A 23798-nucleotide genomic window follows, 5' to 3' on the forward strand; every position below is an offset into this window, starting at 1 on the left:
ATGCTAATTATTTCAACCTATATAAATTAAAGAGTTCTGTAGTAACTGCCAAACCCAAATTATTGAAATCCTCAAAATCACTGAATGGAGATTTGTTATTGGATCCATAGATAATCCATGGAAGGAATTGTACTTTTTAAAAGAATCTTTGGGAACTGGCTGCACCTTACCAGACATTGTTCTTGCTGAAACAGTAGTTTGATACTAGTTTTTAAATAACATATACTCAATTTATAATTAGTTCCATTATGTACAATATAATTTTGCAAATGTAATTCACCTTGAGTGAGTTTAGTTCTGTGAATTCATTTTTTGCATATTTATTTCATTAAAAATTATTTCAAGAAAAATTATAACAGCAGATATGAATGAGTTCAACCTAACTTCAGTAGAAATACACAAAACATTAACAATAAATTCTGCTTAAAATACTTGGTTTTTAATATTAAAACATACCTTGTAAAATAAAGGGAAGATTATCTTACAGCATTTGAAAGAATGATTTAGAGTAATTTACTCTTACCATAGTGCCATAATTGCACAATATTTAAAAGAAGAGGAAAGGAGCCACTACGAAATCTTAAAGAAACATTATTTTAAAAGTATATTTATACAAAAACCAGGATATTAGTAATATAAAAGAAACAGAGCTTAATAAAATAAAATACAAAATACTTTATTTCCATAATTTACATACCACAAGCCCTTTCTCTTTACATTCCAATTTTGTGTGTTTAAGTACCAACAGTTGTGACAACTAAAAAAAAATAGGAAAACTAATTTGTGATATAAAAAGTAACCTCTCTCTAGTATAATACAAAGAACATAGTTAATTATGTTTTAATAATAAAATGCTGCACATCTTAAACAGATGCAATTAACGTTTGCTCTCCTGCCTCAAACTGCTCATTGGCCTTCAGCAAAACAAGGGAGGAAGGGGACAAGAACTCCAGAAGTGCCAACTGATCCACAGGCTGAAAAAGCTGGAAGGAAGGAAGGATTCAAGGAGTCTGCAGCAATAAGGCATTTTCACTTCCAGTCAAGTGAATTTATATGTACACTTGGGTTAAGGAAAAAGCTATGCTGAAATGTGCAGATTGCCATAATCGGTTTTTTGGTACAAGAAAAGGGTAACATAAGGAGAGAGAGAATCTGTTTCTTAAGCCAAATGCATCAACATGGTTTTACAACTTTCTAAGGTAAATATGCACTCAGCAACAAAACACTGTGATGTGTATTTTTCAGGCTATACTTTGATTAGAATATATGTGTTTCAACATTTAATTCAAATGTTAATTCCTTTTTTTTTTTAGAGGCAGCATATTTTAGAATAAATCATTAAGACATTATTAAAGGGACAGTCACAACAAAAGATTAAAGCATGTGCCCTGAATTTCAGGGAATCCTAGCAAACAATTCTAACTTCCTGTAAAAACCAGTAAGTATTTTTGCAAACACAGGTGAAAACTATTAACCTGTACTTCAATGAGCCTGTGAGAGCAAAGAGGGAATAAAACAGTAAAAGGTGATACCAGCTTACCTGAATTCCAATTATCTACATTCATTAGTTAGAAACTCTATAGATGGCTAATAAATTATGTGAACTTTGCCAGCTGTTCCCTTTAAGGGAGACTAGAATACAGAAAACACAATCTTATTTTATATAGCATATGAAGGATATGATTCATAATCCAGTGTCTGAGTAAGAACGCCAGTCAAAACAAACTCTGCATTGTGAACATCTGGAAATACAGGAGGGGGGGGGGAATAAAACTTAATCAAGACATCCATGGTAAATTAATTGCAACTACTGATCTTTTAATGTTTATGTTTTGACTAAAAGGACTTGAATTGAGGAGTTGCCAGTTGAAAGTAAGAAAGACGGAGGCAGCAGTTATTCAAGGTAATTATGAAGCTGGCACTGTGTGTGTCCCTAAAACATTAATGTTCAAGGAGACTGACATTCTGATTAAGAGGCATTGTGCCTAAGGGATACTTGGCAGTTGGGTGCCAGGAACAGACCTGTGCCAGACACATTTGCAGCTGGTGAGCTGGACAAGTCATGGAAGTGGCCACTCATAAGCTGGGCTAGTGCCATCTTCAATGTAAAGCTATAAATACACCACGGGTGTACATTGGCTCTGTGTGCAGCCTGAATAACAATGCGATTTGAGGTGATTCAAGGTTGTCTTTCATATTATTGAGTTGGACTGTGTTGTTAACAGGCATGCTGAGGTGGATCAGCAAGTTGCCAGCCTTTCAAGTAGCACTGTGGTCCTAGTCATTCCATTAAGTTATCTGTTATGTCACACAGACACCGCTTTTATTTTCTCAGAAGTGAAACTAAAGATCACTGGGGAGCTTGCAGGTGAAAGGGTATCTTTTATGCTGACAGAGAGGTCTGGATTTCAATCCCTTTGATTATTTCCTAGTACACTTCATTCAGGTAGAGGGACATTCAAATAAATAAGCAGAACTTTTCTTCATATAAAGGTAAAGTATAAGCAGTTAAGACTACTGAGGTTGCCTGCTTCCACGAGCGCTGACTTGCCCCCCCCCCCCACATTGCGGGGCGCATCAAGTGAAGCATCCCACCCCCACCTAGTGCACAAGTTGGGACAAACAGGTGTCCCGCCGATGCTGGCACTTGTGTGCCGGGTGGAGAATGGGGAACGCAGAGCTGGGCTCTGCTCTCAGCCTTCTCCCCGCAGCGCAACATCGGCAGGGAGGAGGCAGAGCGGGCCACAGGATTTTGGGGGAGCCCAGCCCCCCCTTGAAAAATGGGGGGGGGCTGAAGACCCCTCAGGCTCCACCACTTGGTGCGCCTGCTTCTAAAAAATAAAATAAATTTAAGAGTCCTGTGGACAAAGAAGCCTGAATGGATCTTCCTGAAGTTCACAGTCTTAATACACTCTGGTAGGTTTCCTTTCCCTGCAAATTTCACCAGCAAGTGAAAAGGGGGGAGAAATATAGCTCCCTTTTTAGATTCTCCATTACAGTGGAACCTCGGGTTGCGGACGTAATCTGTGATGGAGGCATGTCCGCAACCCTCAGCATTCATAACCTGCAGTGCTGCGCCTGCACGTTACACAATTTGGCGCTTCTGCGCAATGGGCAAAACCCAGAAGTAACCCTTTCCAGTACTTCCAGGTTTCCCGCAGTCCGCAACCTGAAAACACGTAACCCAAAGCATTTGTAACCCAAGGTACCACTGTACAGAGCACTGGCTTTAACAGCACCAAATCAAATAATGAATCACAATGGAATGAAACTTTCAGGGGTCTTCATTTTGATTCACGCTGATCCTGTTTGACAGATCCTGTTTCACCTCCAACATTTTGCATTGGCATTTATCTGAACCTGATACCCCTAGCAAAAGGTGTTTTCTTCTAATACTATGCAAAAGCCCATTGTATGTATAAAATCTCCCACAAGCCCACACATCCAGGATTTGATATATAACCAAACTATTAGACTAGGGTACATTTCTTTCCTTCAAGTGCTAGTGCCATGTTGCATTGTTAAACATTGTTATAAGTATAAAGAACACATACCTATGCCTCTGGCAAAATATTCTCGACATAAGTGAAGATCATTTTCGCAAGAAATCAGAATAATCTCTGATAAACTCTGTATTAAAAATAATGAAACTGAGTCAGCGCAAAAGGACACATTTTCTAAGCAGAAAGATGTTAGAAAATCAATCAAGATCACACTCACTTTGTTTTGCTTGTGTTCCATGAGCTTTCGGAAAGAAGGTTGTTTGTTCAATACCTTTCCTCCTGCACATTCCACAATAGATTTCATAGTGGAAAGGCTTGGGCAAATTCCAGGTGTAATATAGAAGTACTTTCCCTAAAATCAAAACATTTATGAAACACAAAACACATTGTATGTCTGCATTTATGCCACTGACCACTATGTCACAGAGCAAGGTACCAGTGTGGTCTGTCCACTTCCTGTTAATTAGGATTCCATTTTTTGGTATATCAACTTCTCACCCTCTCCTGCCTCTTCTCTAATGTTATCATTTCCCCCCCTAAAGCTGATGTTCGCCATGGATACCTTGCTAATTTCTTCTACAAGGGAGGAAGAAGGTTCTGACTACAAGGTATCAAGGCAGACCCACCCCATAGTTTTTATACACTGTACTCAAGTAGAAGAAGACTTAGAAGTAAAAGTGGGTGGGTGGGGAGACAAGAATGTTACAATAATAAAAGCAAGTTTGAATTATGAATAAATAAATGCAGTTTGATATAAGCAAAATAAGACTGTGTTTACAGAGGAACCTACAGCAAGTTCTTACTTTACTACCTGCTTCCTAATGTTTGCTTAAAACAGAAAGTACTCAGCTATCTTATCAATAACGTAAAGAGAGGCATCAATAAACAGAAGAATTACCAAGTTTCAGTGGATCTTGCAGTTATAATTTTTAACAAAGGAAGAGAATCAGCCTGTCTCTGGGTTCCCTACACAAACTGCAGTATAAAACGACATGGCTGACAGATTATTTCTGTTCTACAAGGACAGTCATTCATTAAATGGAATGTTTTAAAATTACAGATGGAAAAGCATTAAAATGATCAGGCATAAATACTCTCCATTATTTGTAAAGAGTTAATGCATGAAGGGCTGACTTTTGGTAATTTCATAATTTGAAATATTACTTTTAAATTATGAATGTCAAACCTTAGTTGCCATTCTCAAAATGGTGTTTCAATGGGTAACAAAGAGCCGAGCTTTAGACCATAATTACAAAATTATGGATTTATGAGCTGAATAGAAGAGGCTTGATAATCACTTGTACATAGGAAAATAGAAAAACCTAAAAGAACTGTCAAGATTCTGAACTAGAGGAGAAAAATAACCAACAGCTAAGTATCAAGAAATAGTGGTCTTGAAAAGGACTGAGAAGCAGGAATAAAACCAAAGGTTTGGGAGATTTGAGAAAACTAAAAGAAGAAAAGAGAAGTGGATAGTTGCCGGTATCAAAGATTATGTAAGTTCCAAAAGGACACAGAGTCAAAACCAGATTGCAAGGAATTGCATAAAGAAGAAAGATAGATATCAGGATAGAACAATGTCTTGGGAACTGCAGAAAGGGGTGGAGGCGACATGGATAAGCTCCCATTTCTTCCCCTACCAAAGCCAATAAAAAATAAAAAATGTTAAGTTCCAGGACAGTGAGGAACTAGCTGAAGTGACAAGTATAACAAAGGATGCTGGTGCAGACACCACATGTGCTGGGAGTTTTATAAATTACATAAAGTTGCCTTTCCCCTTGAGTATCATTTTTTAGACTGTAAGCCTGCAGGCAGGGACTGTCTTATTTTAATTGATTGTATGTAAGCTACTCTGGGAGACTTTTTGGCTGAACAGAGGGGTACTAAGGCTCTAAATAAATAGTAATATAACAAGTCATTTACAGGCCAAGTACTTCTCAAAGACAGTCAATTCAGAAAACCTGCCAAATTATGGCGAAGGAAGAATTATGCTGACTTTTGCACTGATAAACCAGTTTGTAATTGGCTAGCAAACCATATTCCAAAGTCATGATTTGAATTGGGTTTGCAAATCATGGGGGCAGTTAACAGTGATCATTCTGTTTGCAGACACTGCTATAAGCAAACTTACAAAGCAGATGGGAAATGAAAGCACATGCATGATTCTAAATTATGATTATGTTTGGAAGCTACAACCAGGCTGTTGGTGTGATGCCTCGGTGGAATCCAGTCTACAACATTTAGTTATACTGAACTACTTATATTTCAAAATAAAAGCTACAAGTGGTTGCAAATACTTTTTTTCTAGGCTAGCATACATGATGGTAACACTCATGTTTAAACACTTGGTTCAAATAATCTGGATTTAGCGCTTTTTAAAAACTGATGTACCTTGAAGAGCGGTGTCTCCTGTGCTTTCTTTAGAGATTCTTCTAAGCTGAAACAGAAAAGAACTTCAGCTTCTGCATCCCTGAGTATGTAGTTTTGCTCTTCTAAAGTGGAGGAAAAATATAACTGTAACTATTCATAGCACAAAAAGATGTAAGCATCTACTACAGAGAAAATAATTTGTTATCAGAAAAAAATAATTATTTATGAATTTATAGACTATCATATCAGATACTACTACTTTAGTTTGGGCATTTAGATTCAGTTGCCCCACTGTAAGTTCCATCAATAAGGAAGATGCCAATGGGGCAGCTAGCGATTGTCTTCTTTTAAAAATCAATAGCTTAATTTTAAGAATTGCTTGGGACCCTTAAATTAAGCAGCACAACTCAATATAAGAAGCTGGAGTTAAGTACTTGCCTTAATTTTATGTTTGTTTAAAAATTTAACACTTGAAAATTGCTGAGTGAAGAGGAACTACTTTTAAAACCACTGAAAATTTAGAAAAAGAAATCACTCATTAAAAATGGCACTAGAGATGTTAAAGTTCTACATGCATAGCCATAAAGGTGGATGTTGGGAGCCGCCCAGAGTGGCTGAGGCAACCCAGTCAGATGGGTGGCATAATAAATTAACAATCGTAATAATAGTAATAGTAATAATAATAGTAGTAGTAGTAGTAATAATATTTTGTAAAATATTAAGCACTGCTTTGTAAACTGCACCTCTGACTCACTCCCCTGGTCACAGGGGAAACTTCCATTTCAACATTTTTTTATTTGATTGTTTCAGTGTTGTCCCCCTGCTTAACAGCAAGAAGGACACTATTTTGTGCATGCTTCATTTTTGTGTTTTAAAGGAGAGACTCTTTATATCACTTATACTGACAAACTTTAAGAATTACTTACCTATAAACTTCTGGCCCTTGAAACACTCTTCCAACCATTCTGGGGTTACTATATGCTTTACAACTGAAATAGCTGTAAGGAATTTTACAGTACGTGTCACTTTACTCGCTATTAAGTGAGTGCATTTCTGGGCAGATTCTGCTACTTCACCTCCAAGAATGTAGAGTTTCTGAAAATGGTATTTAAAAAAAGGTTATAGCCTCCAGCCACATCATAATAGTTCAATCAAACTAAAAGCAAGATAAACTAAGCCTAGTTCACACAAGCATACACATAATTACCGTACATTTGATCACCAGTAACCAAGCACATGAACCAGCTCCACTGAAAAACAATGTAAGGCAATCTTTCTCAACCTTGTGTGTTGTTGGACTACAACTCCCATCATACCTAGCCAGCATGGCCACTGGTCAGGGATGGTGGGAGTTGTAGTTCAGGAACATCTGGGGACCCAAGGTTGAGAAAGGCTGCTGTAAGGTGATAAAACCTATGTCTGTGATGCCACACCTCTGATGTCTTTTATGCTATTACATTAGCAGTCACTGCAACAAACATAATTGTGCGAAACTACCCCTAGATATACCATATAGCCTAGCAACCAGAAGTCTTTGACTTCTGTTAAATTTGAGTCCTGTTAAATTAGACCAAAGAACAGAATACTGGACCAGATAGCCCAAACAATTGTCAAATTTTGGGGGCCTCTTGATAGATTTGCAAACTAAATAAATTGCCATGGGCACCATACAAACACCAAGACTAAACACACACAGCAACCTGTTCTATGAGTTACAACAGAAGACTACTTTCAAGCCTAATTTCAGCATGAGGGGGTGAGGGAGGAAAGCCTGTGGGTGCCAGAAGAGGTCTCTACAGACACATGTACCCCTCATTAGCAACCCCCGAGATAGGCCTTTGGTCTGATCCCGCAGGCTCTTATGATGATTTAGGTTTCTGTACAAAGCTATACAGTAGATCTAAGAGAGTTTCCATACATGTATGTTTCGTTGCAGCAACTGGTAACTTGCTTGCATGAATGGGCTACCTGAGGTATAGAATCACAAGACGAACATATTATATCATTTTGCAGGGCTTTCAGTAGAGAAAAATGTTACAAAAGTGTTTGTTCTGTTAAGACAGAGAAAAGTCACCTTGATGTACTGATGCACCTGGGAAGGCTCAAATCCCGTGAAGAGCACTACTGGTGTCAATTCTGATGTCACGTTTTTATTAGGAGTTGGCAAGTCTTCAATTCTACAAATACAAAATACTGTTAATACAAAACATGGTATTTTTGGATTTAAAATTCAACACAATTTTGATATACTGTTTTCATGATTAATATCTAAATGTAGAGAAGGTCCATGAAGTGTGTAGAAACACACCATATGCAACTTTTGTTTGAATTTGGCTGGTGCAGCCATCTTTTGTAGAATATTTCATTTCTGAAGCGCCTACGTATGGCATTATTTCAAGGTTCATGTTTTCTTACATACTTTGACTTAGTTTGCACCCTCCCTCCTCCCTCCAAACTATTCACTTTCCAAAGGACAAGTGTCTCTCTAAATAATCATCAGCAGAATGATAATATAGAGCAGGGCTGGGGAACAGTATTCTGTTCTTTGGTCTAATTTAACAGGACTGAGGTCCAGCGCCGAGGGCCCTCTGGCGGTTCCCTCATTGCGAGAAGCAAAGCTACAGGGAACCAGGCAGAGGGCCTTCTCGGTAGTGGCGCCCACCCTGTGGAACGCCCTTCCAGCAGATGTCAAAGTGATAAATAACTACCTGACATTCAAGAGACATCTTAAGGCAGCCCTGTTCAGGGAAGTTTTTAACATGTGATATTTTATTGTATTTTTGGTTTTTATGGAAGCCGCCCAGAGTGGCTGGGGAGGCCCAGCCAGATGGGCGGGGTATAAATAATAAATTATTATTATTATTATTATTATAACGTTTTTCAGGCCATGAAGGGGCCCTCATAGGGGATCTTCAGGGATCAACATGCTAGTGTTGAATGGACCAGAGGCAAAAGTGGTTGGAGCAGCAGGTGCAACTCTTACCTTTGCAAAGTACACACAAAGGTCCAGCCCAAAGGTTTCTACATGCACACAGTACAAATTTCTTAATCTTCCATCAATGCAAACAAGAGACCTCATCATAGTTCAAGAGCGCATTCCACCCAGGCAAAAGAACACAAGGAAGGTGCAAAGCACGGTTGAGAACTAGGAAGGCAATATAGCCTGTTGTTGGTTAGTCGTTTCCGACTCTTTGTGACCCCATGGACCAGAGCATGCCAGGCACTCCTATAGCCTAGTCAGTGTTTCTCAAACTTGGGTCCTCAGCCGTTGTAGTCCAACAACAGCTGGGAACACAAGTTTGAGAAACGCTGAGAGAGTCCTGAGACAGAGGGGCCCAAAAGGCTGCATTCGTCCCCTAGGATTGCAGTTTGCCACTCCAGACAGAGAGGTTTCCATAAGTTTTAGCAGTAGTTTTGATAATTTTATTTAATAGACTAAGAATGTGACACGTTGGAGAATGGCCACTCTCTCACCTTGGCCGCTTGCTTGACGGTTGAATTACCGATTCATTTTGCTTTGGTTTTAGTGGTAATCTCACACCCTACAACAAATAATATAGAAATATATAAGCGTGCGCACACACACACACAAAACACACACACACTTCCCCTCTAATAATTATTTACTATTTCACAGCAAAATCTTTTAGTCATAGCAACTAAAATAAAAACAGATTTAGCATACTTTATGCCTCAGCATAGGAGCCTAGATGCAGTTTAAAAGGTCTATTTTGGGGAAAGGTTCAGATAATATTTTAATTAGTTTGTGTATGTGCACACTGTGCAACCTTATATGCTTCATCAGTCATCAAATAATTGTATTAGAAATTGTCAACAGAAAGCAGTATCAAAACTGAAGGTTGTTCAAGACACAGCCTGGTGTCAACGCCACACTAAACTATAGTTTAGCATGAGAAAAGCCACAGCCCCAAATGTATGTACTCCCACCACCCTGATGCAGCCATAAGAACTTCACTTGTCACTCTTGTCAAAGTTGTATTGCTAATACGCCTCTACAAAAATCCAAACACGTTCAAAGATCATTTAAATAGCAATTCATATTTTTAAAATTGGATTCTTTATTCTTATATTATGTAAACTGCCCTGGAATCAATTTTAAACAAAGGACAACATAAGTGTATCTTAAACAAATGGATATTTTAAGCATTTATATTCCTTTGTCCAAACAGATTTATGATGTTCCCACTGAAACAGCAGTTAAAGTAAATAAATTATTAGCAAATCCACATACCATTAGAAGTTCTGACGATACTTTTAGTGGAACTCTCCAAGCATCTGGGAACAGTGAACAGGAAAGAACAAGTTTTGACATGAGGACATATATTTTCTTTACATTCCACCACACTAATTCAGTGCATACAGTCTTTTCATGCTAATTACACACACATATCTGACAAGTATGCATGGAACATACCGCAAAAGTGGCGCAGTTCACATTAGGAAAGTAAATATGTACTACGCTTTATTTCATGTGTTGCTTCCAGTTTTGCACAAACATTTTAGCAGTGCAATCCTAAAAGTCTTTAAAGGGAATGAATGTCATTTCCTATGGGGCTTCCTTCTGAGTAAACCTTGCTTAGTTAGAACAGTAAATCAGAAACCCAAGCAACAGCCATACTGACATGTCCCAAGCCATGCAAAGTTTGTAAGTCTGAGCAACATATATATTTATTCATATATTTCTTTACTGCAGAAAACTAACATTTGCTATGCTGTATGTCTGGCAACTCTTCTTACCAAGAAGGTTTAAAACCAGATGTTGATTAGGAGCAAGTGGTTCTTGAAGATTGAATACTGTGTATCGATTGTGCTGTATTTGCCGCAGTGCTTCAAAATTTCCAAGTAATATATCACAGAGCCATTGCGCATTCACACATGGTATCCTCCACTCTTTGGCTTTCTCATACTTTAAACCAGCTGGCCTTGTTATGGAGGGAAAAGAGACACAAATGATACTAAACATCTTATTTATTTTCATTTATGAATCGCTTCCCATGGGGCATCCCAAAGCCATTTACAATAAAAACTTATATAAAACAATTGCATACATAAACATTTAAAACAATTGCACATATAAAACCAATTTATGAAACATTTTATTTATATATATATATGATGTGTTTAAAACAAAAAATACCAATTGGGATTTTTTTTTAGAATGTAATAACTTCTCTATTTAGCTTATAATTTTATACTCACTAATATTTTCACAAATTGTAACAATATTATTTATATATCATGGTTAATAAAAAAAATCAAAATAAATATATAAGCCACTTACTCTTTACAGATGAGAACTGTGTTGCTGCGACAAAGATAGCCTGTGTATTTTGCACCTGAGAGGTAGGCCATCAGCTTGAGATCATCTCTGTCACTATCAACAAAACCTGTCACTGAGATTATCTGGAACAGAAGATGATTCAACCATCAGAAATATGAGTAAACAGAAATTTCAAATAAATGCTATCAGAAAAAGTTGTAAATCTCTCTTGGTCATTTGTAGTATGTGTCTCCTTGCCCATCTTTCAATGCCTACCAAAAGTGTCCTATTCTTTAAGTACATACTATGGGTAACCTTTTCTTCCCAAGTTTTCAGTTAATTTGAAGTATGCTACGGAACAGTAGCTCTTCTCATTCTCACATAACTGCAGCCAGACGTTTTTCTATTTATCTAAATTTTTTCGTACTGCCTTTTAGCCCCAAAGGATTCCAAGGTTCATTTCATGGAATTATTAATTGATCTAGGAAGATTCAAGGTGTAAGCAACCATTGACAGATAAGGTCCAAACCAAACATTTGAATATGAAGTGGTACATTTTTCAGTTAGTCACTTTATGACAGGGGTTCATAATCTATGCCCCTCCAGATATTGTTGGACTTCCAAATCTCAGTCATGGTCAGTATGGCCAAAGGTCAGGAATGTTAGAGGGGCCCCTGTTCTCCATTCTTGCTTTATGATATCATTTTCATAAACTGAACCATTTGCCTAACTCTCAATGTGATAACCAAATTTACCATCGAACAGAAAACCCTTCACAATGCAGTAATCCTCGCATAAAAAGGAGTAACAAACAAACAAACAAACAAACAAACAAACCAGTTCCACACCTGAGATTTAAAGATAACTTCAATTACACAGCAAGGAAATATATCCCATTCACATAAAGATATTTAGGTGCAGTACAAAAAAATCCTGAATTCAATCATGTAATTTTATTAATTCCAATTAAAGTTGTAAAATATTCTCAGAGACTGGACGTTACATATTTGCTCATTTTTATATCTTCCGACATAAAAAGCTGCTTGCAGTAAAAGAAATAATAGCAACAACACCTTCCAAGCAAAATGCTAGAGTTAATTTCTTACATGCTGTGAACATGGTTTCCCTCCTGGTGGAAATGCTACAGGAAAATGAAGAGCTCGGTGAGGTGGTACCATTTTCTTCTTTTTTAGCACAGAGTTCAACCAGTGTGCTGTGATACATCTCTTCCTTTCTCTCAAAGCCTGAAACACAAATGCAAAACATTGTCACTGTACATATAAATTTTAGTAGGTATGTATGAAAATATTTTAAATATATATATGTTGCTGCTTTAGGTTTATAAAGCTTTTAGCCACCCACTTTCAAACAAAAATGAGGTTGGTATGGGATACAGATGAACCAAAGTTCTCAGACTGCAGTGAGTGCCATCTCTGCTATAGGCCCACTAATCCTTAGGTTTGCCACTCTCAACTGTAGGGAGCATACAACTACCACAATCTACAGAGCACCAAAAGATACACTATATATATCTATATCTATATATCTAAATATCTATCTATCTATCTATCTATCTATCTATCTATCTATATTGTATTCTGTCTCTTTCCTATTCAAGCCTCTCTCTCTCCACACACACACACACACACACACACACACACAGAGAGAGAGAGAGAGAGAGAGAGGGGGGGGGGAGAGAGAGAGTCTCAGAACAAAGGTGGTGACAGAGCAGTGACAGAGCAGATGGGAAGCCCAAAGTCATAGCATGAGTACTTGTTTGGCTGCCAAACAGCTCTAACAGCAGGGGAATACCTAGGAGGAATGGTCTACTCAGGAGGAGGGAGAAGACCTAGCTACAGGCCATGACTGCACGGAGAATCTTATGTTATTGCTGTTTGAAACTATATGCTTAAAATTGTATTTTACAGTTTTAAGTTGCCTTGAGGTTACTAGCAGCAAAAGACTAGGAGAACATAAATTATGTTTCTATATACTTTCACCTTCGTAAGAAATTGTTCCTGAACTATTATATCATTCAATGTAAGGAAATGAACAGCTCTTACAAACATAGGTAAGTACATTTGTGCCATTTGGTCTTACCTGAGCATACATATTACTAAGCTGACTTTCACAGAGAAGATGTGTACACCGGTTTGTGAATGTGGGATCTACTGTACCGCCATTTGCTTGGATTATCTAGAAAAATAAAAACTAGACACACTTAAAAGGTTTGTTAATCAAACAACACTCATTGATTTTTTTTGCCATGTTATATATGTGCCATAGTTTAAAACTTGTGAAGGTAATACAGGCTCATCACTGAATTTTGCACAAAACCTAACTGGTAAGCTTGTTACCTGAGAGTAATGGGAAATTTTGGCAGATGGACCTCTGATAAACAGATAACAAAGAAAGGCAGAAATTATGTTTGAAGCTAGTAACAGTAAAAATCAGTTAAAAGGAGAACAAAGAAGATGAAGTTTTGTGTGCTTTGTTGGTAACATACATATTATGGACATGGGATATATATAATAATCTGTTAAGTCAAAAAGAAAACAATTTGTTGGTTTTTAAATATACCTATTTTTGTTTAAGAAACTGAAAAACTAACACAAAAAACTGAAAAATATTCACAAACAGAACAAATAATTACCCTTTTCCATGTTGCCAGTAACTGTTTATCAGACATCTGCTCAGGATAATCAGCAATTGCAAAGACACAACCCAACAGAAAATAGTCTTCTGGAACTAGAAGAGTAATAAAAATTAAATTAATACAAAATACTCTAGCATATTTTCTCTTATTTAATGGGCTACCATTAATAGTAAAAAGGTCTTCATTTGCCGCTACACTCATCTCTCCAAAGAGTGAAACTTGCTGTAGCTCACAGAACATGAGCACACCTACAAGGTCCTCCACTTCCCAGCAAACTTTAGATCGGTGTTGGAAAGCAAGTGGCTGAATTTAGAGTGTTCTGCAGATGCATTGTGCACACATCACCTCAGGGACTGTGCATGGGTTATTCCCTCTGCCCATTACCGTACATACAAAAGTGAAGGAGCACCGCGCAGAGACTGCCCTTCACTAGTATTTGGATGCATTGTGAAAAATGCTTAGTAGACTGTAAACAATGAGAGCACTGGTGGGTCTAATAAAAATAGGCCATGAGTTCATTCCAACAAGCTCTATACTTGAGCATGTCCACAGAAATGGAGGACTGACAATGGCCCCATAACACATGTAAATTATCAAATACAAAAGTCTTGGAAAATGTTTGAACTGGAAGAATTTCCTACATTAAAGTTTGTAGCTGAAACAATTTTTTGGCCATGGCACCATGTTGAGAAACTCACTTCCAGATGTGGTTTGTTCTACCTTACTCTACTCTTGGTTTTCAAGCTGTCAACAAAGATGGGTCACAATCAGATCACCATTGGTATTTTGTTTGGGGAATTGCTTGCTCTGATCTCAGCTGCTTTTACTGCTTGTCTAATGTTTTATATCGTCACTCTTACAGTTTTAACATGAATATTTTGATTATATTTGGAAGACACACTGTAGACCCACTGGGTCAGAAAGGGGGGCGGGGAGTGTTCTACTATTTATATAAGTGTAATTAAAGCCTCAGCTAACATACACGAGAACAAAATTACTAACTTTCTATGGATGGATCGTGCCCAAAGAGCTGCTGCTGCTGCAACTGTTGCTGCTGAGGATGCTGCGATGGCTGAACTGGAACCTGATGTTGTAATGTCTGAGAAGTCTGGGTCAAGAGTTGAGATGCTTGATTTTGCATTTGTTGTTGTTGTTGCTGCTGCTGCTGCTGCATTCGTTGCAAATGTTGCTGCTGTAGTTGCTGCTGCTGTAACTGCTGTTGAAGGTTTTGCTGCTGTAGTTGCAGCTGCTGTTGCTGTAGCTGCTGTTGCTGTAGCTGATGCAACTGCTGTTGCAAGGCATGCTGCTGCTGAAATTGCAACTGTTGTTGAGGACGATGTACTTGCTGCTGAGAATGTATCTGTTGTGTAGAAAACTGTAACTGCTGCTGTGAGAATTGGTGTTGATGAACTTGCTGTTGCACAAACTGATGAGGCTGCTGAGAGAAAGACTGTTGAGTAATCTGAGGCTGCTGTGGCTGCTGCTGTTGCTGCAACTGCACAATTTGTTGGGATGGAAGATGCAAGAGAGGGAGGTGCTGCTGCTGCTGCTGCTGCTGCTGCTGTTGTTGTTGCTGTTGCTGCTGCTGTGACTGCTGAGGTGGATGCTGCTGCTGGTGTAGTAAGTGTGTCTCTGGAGTCAATTTAACTTGACTAAGCAACACAGCATTTGAATGTCCCTGCTGGCTATGGTTTACTTGCTGCTCCAAAGTTTTTGTAGGAGCAGAAAGTGATTGCAAGATCTAGAAAACAAAAGGATGCATGTCAACTTTCCTTCAAAACATTTCACTGAAAACAGAAAAGCATAAATCAAATCTGAAAACTTTCTGATGTATTCAACTAAAACTGTACTTTATTAGAAGTCTAATTAATAGAGGAAAGCATTGAGTTATTCCACAAAACAGTTATTTTGAATACAAATTAACAGAAAGTTTGTTTATATTCATTGGCAAATGGGAGAATTTTCAAGAGGTCCCAATATACAGATCGCATGGAGGTAGGTAAATGTTGTAGAAGGTGTGATATAAAACATGCAACACAGCATTATGCTTCTACACTTCACACATTAAGAGAAAGGCTAGCATAATTAAAAAGAAATATACAGTAAAAATTCTCTGTGCTCATTTTTCTCTTCAAGTAGTTTCTTCTATTTCTGAAGTTGAGATGAGCATTGGTACTTATGCAGCCAAATGACACTATCCACACCTAAGAGATGTATCAGAAGGCTAAGGCAGGCAACAAAATGTAAAGAAATACAATTTTTTAAAGGAAAAAACCCTGAAGGGAATCCCTCAAATAGTAATCATGGAATGTTAAGTTACCATGGGGGAAAATATTTACTGATCTAAAGAATACTTTCGAATTGCATATGAATTACATATTTGCTCCTCATTTCCACAGCACTGTGTCTGATTTGCTCACTTGCACAATTAAGAACATGTTTTCACATTTTCTATCATCTATTTCTTTTTAATTTAGAAGACTTCTGCATGTTGCAGGCCTTGGTAAAGTAAAAGGGCAAGTAAGTGGCTCTGCACACGTACAAGCATAGGATAAAATATGAAAAGACTATGCCCAGCTACATTAAAGGATTCAAAAATCACCGGAAAGAAAATTTAAACTCATATACAGTGGTACCTTCGTTTAAGAACAGCTGAGTTTATGAACAACTTGGATTAAGAACGCTGCAAACCCGGAAGTAGGTGTTTTGGTTTGTGAACTTTGCCTTGGAAGCAAAACATGTTCCGCTTCCTGCTGAGTGTGTTTCATTTGTAAATTGAGTCCCCTGCTGCTATGGGAAAGCACACCTTGATTTAAGAACGCTTTGGTTTAAGAACGGACTTCCAGAATGGATTAAGTTTGTAAACCAAGTTACCACTGCAATCAATGTACTAAAACTTCTGTAATTGTGTGAGTGCAACATAGCATTTGTATAGTGTTTTCTGGAACTAAAACCACTTCACATGCGTTATCTAGTTGTACTCCTTACAACAATTCTCTTTGTATTTTATAGTATCCAAGTCATAAAAACTATTCACTTCCAAACATTTTTTAAAAATTGTACTTTAAGATACTTACATGCGCAACATTTGATGGTCTATTAACCTGCTGAATATCAGCATTATTGGTAATATTTCTTAATGTCCGTACTGCAGGACTCCATGCAGCCATCATTTCAGGACGTCCAGAACTTTGAGGACTTTGTACTGAAGCCATTATATTACTTCTCATCTCAGAGGACAAAATATTGCCTGGGACAGGTGGGACATTGGCACACAAATTTATCAATCCAGAATCCTTGCCTGAAGGCAATCTGCGCTTTGCTGTATTCTGTGGAACTTCAGCAGGTGTCCAGTTCAAATTTCTTTCATGCTTTTCAGGAGACGAATCTGATGAATCATCAAACATCAGTTCTCCTTTCGTTTTATCAGCATCAATAGATTTAGGTGAAAAAGCTCGATCACCCAAAGGTGAGCCTTCTCGAGAAGATGCTGGACTTGACAACTTTTCATCTGTGCTGGCTTCATTTTGAGAATCCTGATCTTCATTTTCCTCCTCTTCTTCCTCTTCCTCATAGATAATTAATCGTGGATGATAGGAAGCCTCATCTTTTTTAGTTTTATCAGATACAGAATCCAAAACCCAGTCAGGTGTCACAATTTTAATGTTTTCTCTTTTACAGGCGCATTCATATTTCTCCTGAGAAGAACAAAAACATTCCAATTATGAGTCAATTTAGCTTTTAGATAACTAATGTTTAGTTTTGTAAACACTCATTTTAATTATATTGGTTTACTTCAGCTCAACAAGTTACATTCCTGGTTACTAATAATAAATAAAATTATAAACTCCTTCTAAGATTATAAACTCCTTAAAAAGTTAGTTACTCAGTCCTCTAAAATGTGAGTGGACAACCTGCAGCCCTCAGACCAATTTCAAAAACCCTCTGAAAGCTATCAATCTGACCTCTGACAAGAGTGATCTTTTCCTTTTCTTGCAGCCTGCTGGGCAACAAGGGAGAGAAAGGCAAAGAGAAAAATTGGCAAAAAGAGATAAGCATTTTAAATTTCTAAATACAAAAAAGTTAGAAATTATAGGTGCCAACATCCTATATTTAGGTACTTTAGTGATCAGGCAGTCCTGATGTGGGGAAGTTTTAACTACCACAGCAATTCTTGTGTAATACAGGCTGAAAAAAGTATTGATACAGTACTTGAGAACACTGAAGGGCTTTCCAGCCAAATAAATGCAACTTGGAGACTTAAATAGCAGGAATAAAGCAACCTTTTATTTAAGCACTAGCCTGGTAGCCATTCACAGCAAGGAATTTCGTGCACATAAGCACATGGAGGTGAGTAGACTGGCGGAGGTTTGCAGCCCTCGGTTCCTTCCCTGTACCCAGCAGAACAGGCTGCTACGCAAGGGGTACACCGACTTCTGATCCCAGCAAAAAAATGGCTACTGATTTCTATTACAAGGTAGTAACTTTTGCAGACTTTTAGAAGGCTGGAATAAACTGAGGTTCATGTGATATAAGCAAAAAACTAAAGCTGTCTTGGTTCCACATCCATATTTAGCTGTACTACCCAAAATAATTTGCTGCCTGATAGAAGATCTTTATAATTTGCTCACCGTTTTACCTTTCTGAATATTTAGTGCAAATTGGCTATCCCACTGTAACCTCAGATCATTTATAAAATTAAATACTGGGTTATTTTTCACAAAATAAAAAATAATTAGGCGATCCCAGTCTAACTTCCTTCCACTGTGAAAATTAATTAGCAATTTACTGCTACTCTCCATCCTATATTTTAATCTTTTACCAAAACACAAATGAACCAGTACTTCATGAACATGAATGCCAATTTTCTTTGATTTCATCAAAAGCTTTCTGAAATGAAAAGCTTATAAATCACTCCCAGCTACATATCGAACTGATCCCTCCAAAAAGGAAAGGGAAAACCTGACAAGGGAAGCTCTTTTTGTATAAATCATGCTGATTCTATCTCAGCAAGGCAAAGTAACATTAAAATGGGAAAATATGTCCACATAATAAAACTCTTACCCCTTTTGGCTCAGGCACAATCAAATGAGTGCAATTTTTATTGAGGCTCAGCCGGCAATCTCCACCATAAAACGTAATCAAAGCCCACAGTGTACTTCGGTCTTCAGTGGAAACCTATCAGAAAAGGTAAAAAAAATTACCACTAGATATTTAGGGGAAAGCACTTCCTGACACATCATTTGGCTATCAGCACAAACATGCAACTATCTGGATAAACTTCTTACCTGAGACAGACAAGCAGCAACTCCAAAAAATATCTGACAGGATTCTGGGGAGAAACCATTTACTCTGACAAAATTAAGTCAAGGATATAATATAAATGAGATGTAAAGTGAATAACTGGTGCAAGTTTACGAAAAGCTTCTCAAATAGCTAAGAAAAATCTTATGAATACTTCTAAAAGTATTTTATTCTGTGAACTGCCCTGAGACCTCCAGGTATAGGGCGGTATACAAATAATAATAATAATAATAATAATAATAATAATAATAATAATAATAATAATACAAGTAATAATAATAGGTTGTTTCCTAATCTTCAACTTGGGTCTCACCAATTCAGGTTAGAGTCACACATCAACCACAAAAATAAATGGGTGGTCCAAACATATCACTTAATAGTTTAATCCTATGCATGTTTATCTGGAGGTTTGTCCTCCTGAGTTCCCCAATACTTACTCTACTCCCTGGTACATGTTTATAGCCTTTGCCTCTAACTTTCTAACCTACTACACTGTAACTGAACATACCTAAGTGCTGCCTGTGCACATGTGAGTCCAGGTACACACTTGTAACAGTCCATTCTCAAGTTGTTCCCCTCCAGACCTTTCACAGAGGAGGCACATGAAGAAGGGCCTCAGGTGATGACTGCAGTGTCTGGGGCAGTTAATATAGGGAGAGACGGTCCTTAAGGTATTGCGGTCCTAAGCCACAAGTCTTAATAGGTTAAAACCAGCACTTTTAACTAGGCCCAGAAACTAACCGGCAGTCAGTGCAGTTGGACCAGGATTGGTATGATATGCTCAAACCATCTTGCACTGGTGAGCAACTTGGCCGCAGAATTCTGCACCTGTTGAAGTTTCCAAACCGTCTTCAGAGGCAGCCCAACGTATTATGTGTTGCAGTAATCTAACCTAGAGGTTACCAGAGCGTAGATGACAGAGGTTAAGCTATCACTGTCCAGAAAGAGGCACAGCTGGACCACCAGGTAGAGCTGATGGAAGGCACTCCACACCACTGAGGCCACCTGAGCCTCAAGTGACAGCAATGGTACCTGTAAACTGTGTACTCACGTCTTCAGAGAGAGTGTAACCCTATCAAGAGCAGGCAACCTCCCATCTATCCAGTCAAGGCAACCATCCACTAACACTGCCTCAGTCATATAAAGAATTAATCCTCTAGAACAGCTGCTGTGCTAGCCAACATTCTGCTGGTATTAAGTTTTAAATAAACATAACATATGTTAACATTTTAACCAAAAAGGATACGGCAGAAGAACTCCACATCGAACCGACAAAGTTACCCAAGAAGGCTAAAAACAGGTGAAAATAATGCATGTAGTGAGTTGCCAATAGACAATGCACATTACATCCTATAAATAGCTGTCTATTTAACAAATATGTACCAAATTTAAATTAACCAATCAGCTATTTAACATCTATTGACAGGAACACAGGAACTTGCCTTATAGCGCCCTGGTTTCACACAGCATAGGAAGCCAAACTAAGCTTACTGAGACCATGCAGGCTGGAGAGGTGCTCACTGTCACTTTGCTCTTCCCCAGTACTTTTTACTTGTGTGCTGAACTAATTCAAGGTATGGTTTAGCATGTCTTCAAAGCCGGCTTATGCTTATTGAGGAGACAGGTTTATTACAAGCCCAGGTTTGGACAATGTACTACTAAACCAAACCTTGGCCTAGCACAGCACAGTGCAGAAGTAAAAAAATACCAGGGAGGAGCACAGCAGCTGCGAGCTACTCTCTGTAAGTCATAGTTTGGCTTATCAGGGTGTGGAAACAAGGTCACTAAGTCAACATTGGTTCATTCTATTCTATATTATCTATATTACACTACAATGGCAGTGGCTGTCTAACGTTTCAGAGAGCAGGCTTCCCCACTCCTAACTGAAGAGGAGAGGAACAGAACCTGGAACATTCTGTATGCAAATCATGTGATCTATCACTGAGCTGTGACCACTCCCTTGTTATTAGCATTCCCAAGCACTGCATAAGAATCCTGCAAACTTCTACAAGTTCATGGTAATGTATATTTTTATATTATTTTACAAATAAAGCAATATCTTTCCCTTGCCAGCCAGATAATTGTTGACAGCAATCTTGCTAGCATTATTCCATTTTGAGGATGAGAGGGAGTGTGCTGAATTAATATATAGTACTCTCATCATAAGCACACTTACAGTAAAATGGATCGCCGCATTCACATTTCAGGTTCTGGATACACCCACATATAGTACACTTTTTTTGCACTCAAGTGCTGATTCTAAGATATGAATAACCCTGAAGGTCCTGCACTTAAATTAGGTTTACTGTAGTTAAAAGTATCAATTCTAATGTTGTAGGTACTCACTTTTACTACTGGAAGATCAAAGACTTCACGAGATTCACCAACTTCTGGATTGTCTCCATCTTCTGAAATGATGTGTGATGCCAGAGCATTGTAAGAAACCTCCTTCGCCTTGCCATCTTTCAAAAGCTGAATAACCTACAAAACAAGAGGGCTTTTGGTTTTCACTTTCAGGAAAATGCAGATGTTAGACACTATTGAAGCCCAGTGTTTTTCCCTAGAGGCTTGTTTACATTAAAGCCAGATCTTTCCCCAGATAAGCACTCCTTGTGCACAGCCAAACTGCAACAGACAACCATGGGACTCTGAGCTACTCACCCTGGTCTCCTATCATGTCCAGCTTTTACTGTGGCAATACAAGCAGGCACAAATAGGCACATTATAGGCTATTGCAGTGGGAAGTGAAATGCAAGGTGATGCAAACATTTCTTTTCATTGCCTTTTCCCAATCAAATTTTTTGCATGAAAGGAATCTGAATTCTAAATTCACTTTTGTTTACTATTCCATTTCATTGTTTTGATGCTGTTGTTGCAGGCTTACCACTGATTGTGGATTGCATATGAAAGATTTCCAGTAGCAGTGTGAAAATCTAAGTATAACGCATTTGTTCACATCTTTATCATATAGGATGATATAGAGGTTTACACCAGAGAAAGGTGACAGAAATGGAGGCCAGGGTGCACAGAGGAAGAATATTTATTTCATTTGCATGTACTTAAGATTAGCTGGAACAGAGTATGTAGGTTTGGTAGCTGAGTTAAACATTTTGCAGAAAATGTGTTTTAAGAAGAGGTTTGAAGGAAGAGAGGCAGTGTAACCGAGGTGTTCCGAGAGACATTTTCAGTCATTTTTGTGTGAAACAAGTCACAAAAGCAAGACACAAGAAGCAAGACACAGAGGGTACTGAAAATAAAGGATGAGAAGCTTGTCCAGGATCCAGAAACTGATATGGGTGTGTATGAATTTAAGAAAAGCTACCAAAACAATCAGAGTGAAGGTAGAGATGAATTATTTTGCCTACAAGGCTGGACAGAAATAGGATCAAGGGACAAAATGGCAAGAGATGTAAATAACCAGGGACATTGTTAATGGGACTTGTGCCTTGCCTCAAGACAGCTGTGAACACCCTGATGCAGCCAGGGCCAGCTAATAAAGAAGAAAAGATCTCCCGTTGTCTGTACCACTCCAGGCTGATATTTAATGTTCCCCCTACACAGCCTTGGATGCAGAAAACTACCACCTCAGGGGAAGGGACACAGCCAAGCCCTCTCCCTACGAACCTTTTTTTTTTTAATTCGGGGGTAAGTTTGTTTACACGCAGGAACCCGCGCCTCTCCCCTGCAGCCGGACTACCGTCGGGAAAAGCTTCCCTACACGGTTAGGTGCCATTTACTCGAACTGGCCCTCCTTCCGCTTTCCCTCGGATTTATAAAACTGAGCTCCTGGGGGAAAGGAGGGGACGCCTGCCAGGTGAAGAGGAGGAAAGCAGGCGGCGAAAACCGAGGACGGGGCCTAGTCCTGGCCGCGTCCCCAACTCAGGCCGAAAAAGAGGAGAGCGCGAGTTTGCGCCAGGAGGGAAGGGACGCAGGGCAGGTCCCACACTCTGGGGAAGCCGTGAGGGGAGGAAAAGAGCCTCCTCTGCCGCCTCCCTGGTCAGTCAAGTCAGCCAGGCAACAAGAGGCCGCCGTAAGGCCTGCCCGGCTCCAAGAGGCGCGCGGGACGCCGAGACACCGGCAACAGAAATACTGTAAAAAGGTGGGGGGGGAGGAGGCGGCCGTTGGGAGCCGTTAACGGCCGCCAAGGCGCGCGGGGGAGGGGGGGGTTCGAACGCGCCCCACAAATCCCCCCTCCCTTCCCGAGAGGCCGCGCGCTCCAAAAACCGGCGCGAGCCGCTGTCAGCGCGTGGCCCGCGTCGTCTTACGGGGGGGGGGGGGGCATTTGAGGCGCCCGAACGCGAGGGGTCGCGCGTGAGGGGAGCCCGTCCGAGCAACGCACCTCGGCGCCTATGTCTCCCACGGCGAAGAACTTGACATCTTTGAACATCTCCTCGGGAACCTTCAGCTCCCGCTCTTCGGCTTCTTTCGCCATGGATGATCCCTCCCGGCTGGGCGGCTTTTGAGAAAGGGCGGGGAGAGCGGCCGCCTCGGGTCCTGGGCCGAGGCTCCCCTCGCGAAGCCCCGGGTCTCCCTCGCCCTTCCCCCCTCCCAGGCAGCGGCGGCCGCCGAACCGCGGGATCAGGGCGCGCGCGCGCTGAGGAACGAACCATCTCCCTCCGGCAGGGCGGGGGGGGGACGGGTGAGGAAAGCAGCAACGCGGAGGGAGGGAGCGCGGGGTGCTTCG

The 23798-nt window shown here is 39.4% G+C and overlaps 1 protein-coding gene across 1 annotated transcript; it reads right to left on the minus strand.

The window, feature by feature from the left end:
* Positions 1-417: 417 nt before the first annotated feature.
* Positions 418-23707, minus strand: PAXIP1 (PAX interacting protein 1). Its single transcript, XM_077936746.1, has 21 exons — positions 23454-23707; positions 21461-21595; positions 20361-20404; positions 19099-19162; positions 18875-18988; positions 16888-17508; positions 14813-15551; positions 13808-13902; positions 13255-13350; positions 12261-12398; positions 11176-11297; positions 10632-10816; positions 10126-10169; positions 9348-9415; positions 7948-8050; positions 6800-6968; positions 5895-5995; positions 3721-3855; positions 3555-3630; positions 1678-1742; positions 418-1051 (listed from the first exon to the last, which is right to left on the minus strand). Exons 1-21 carry the CDS (start codon positions 23544-23546, stop codon positions 1040-1042), a joined length of 3219 nt encoding a protein of 1072 aa, XP_077792872.1. The 5' UTR covers positions 23547-23707; the 3' UTR covers positions 418-1039.
* Between the last annotated feature and the right edge of the window lie 91 nt (positions 23708-23798).

This window comes from Podarcis muralis, chromosome 12, assembly GCF_964188315.1.
Source record: "Podarcis muralis chromosome 12, rPodMur119.hap1.1, whole genome shotgun sequence".
Lineage (NCBI taxonomy): Eukaryota > Metazoa > Chordata > Lepidosauria > Squamata > Lacertidae > Podarcis > Podarcis muralis.

What these genes read in the sequence shown, in the direction of transcription:
- PAXIP1 (XM_077936746.1), bottom strand. Translation starts at nt 23,546, where the DNA reads ATGGCGAAAGAAGCCGAAGAGCGGGAGCTGAAGGTTCCCGAGGAGATG. An exon ending in AGGAGACACCGCTCTTCAAG is followed by an intron (nt 3,856 to 5,894) that starts GTACATCAGTTT and finishes TTTTGATTTTAG; the next exon opens with GGAAAGTACTTCTATATTAC. An exon ending in TGGAACACAAGCAAAACAAA is followed by an intron (nt 3,631 to 3,720) that starts GTGAGTGTGATC and finishes TTTTTAATACAG; the next exon opens with AGTTTATCAGAGATTATTCT.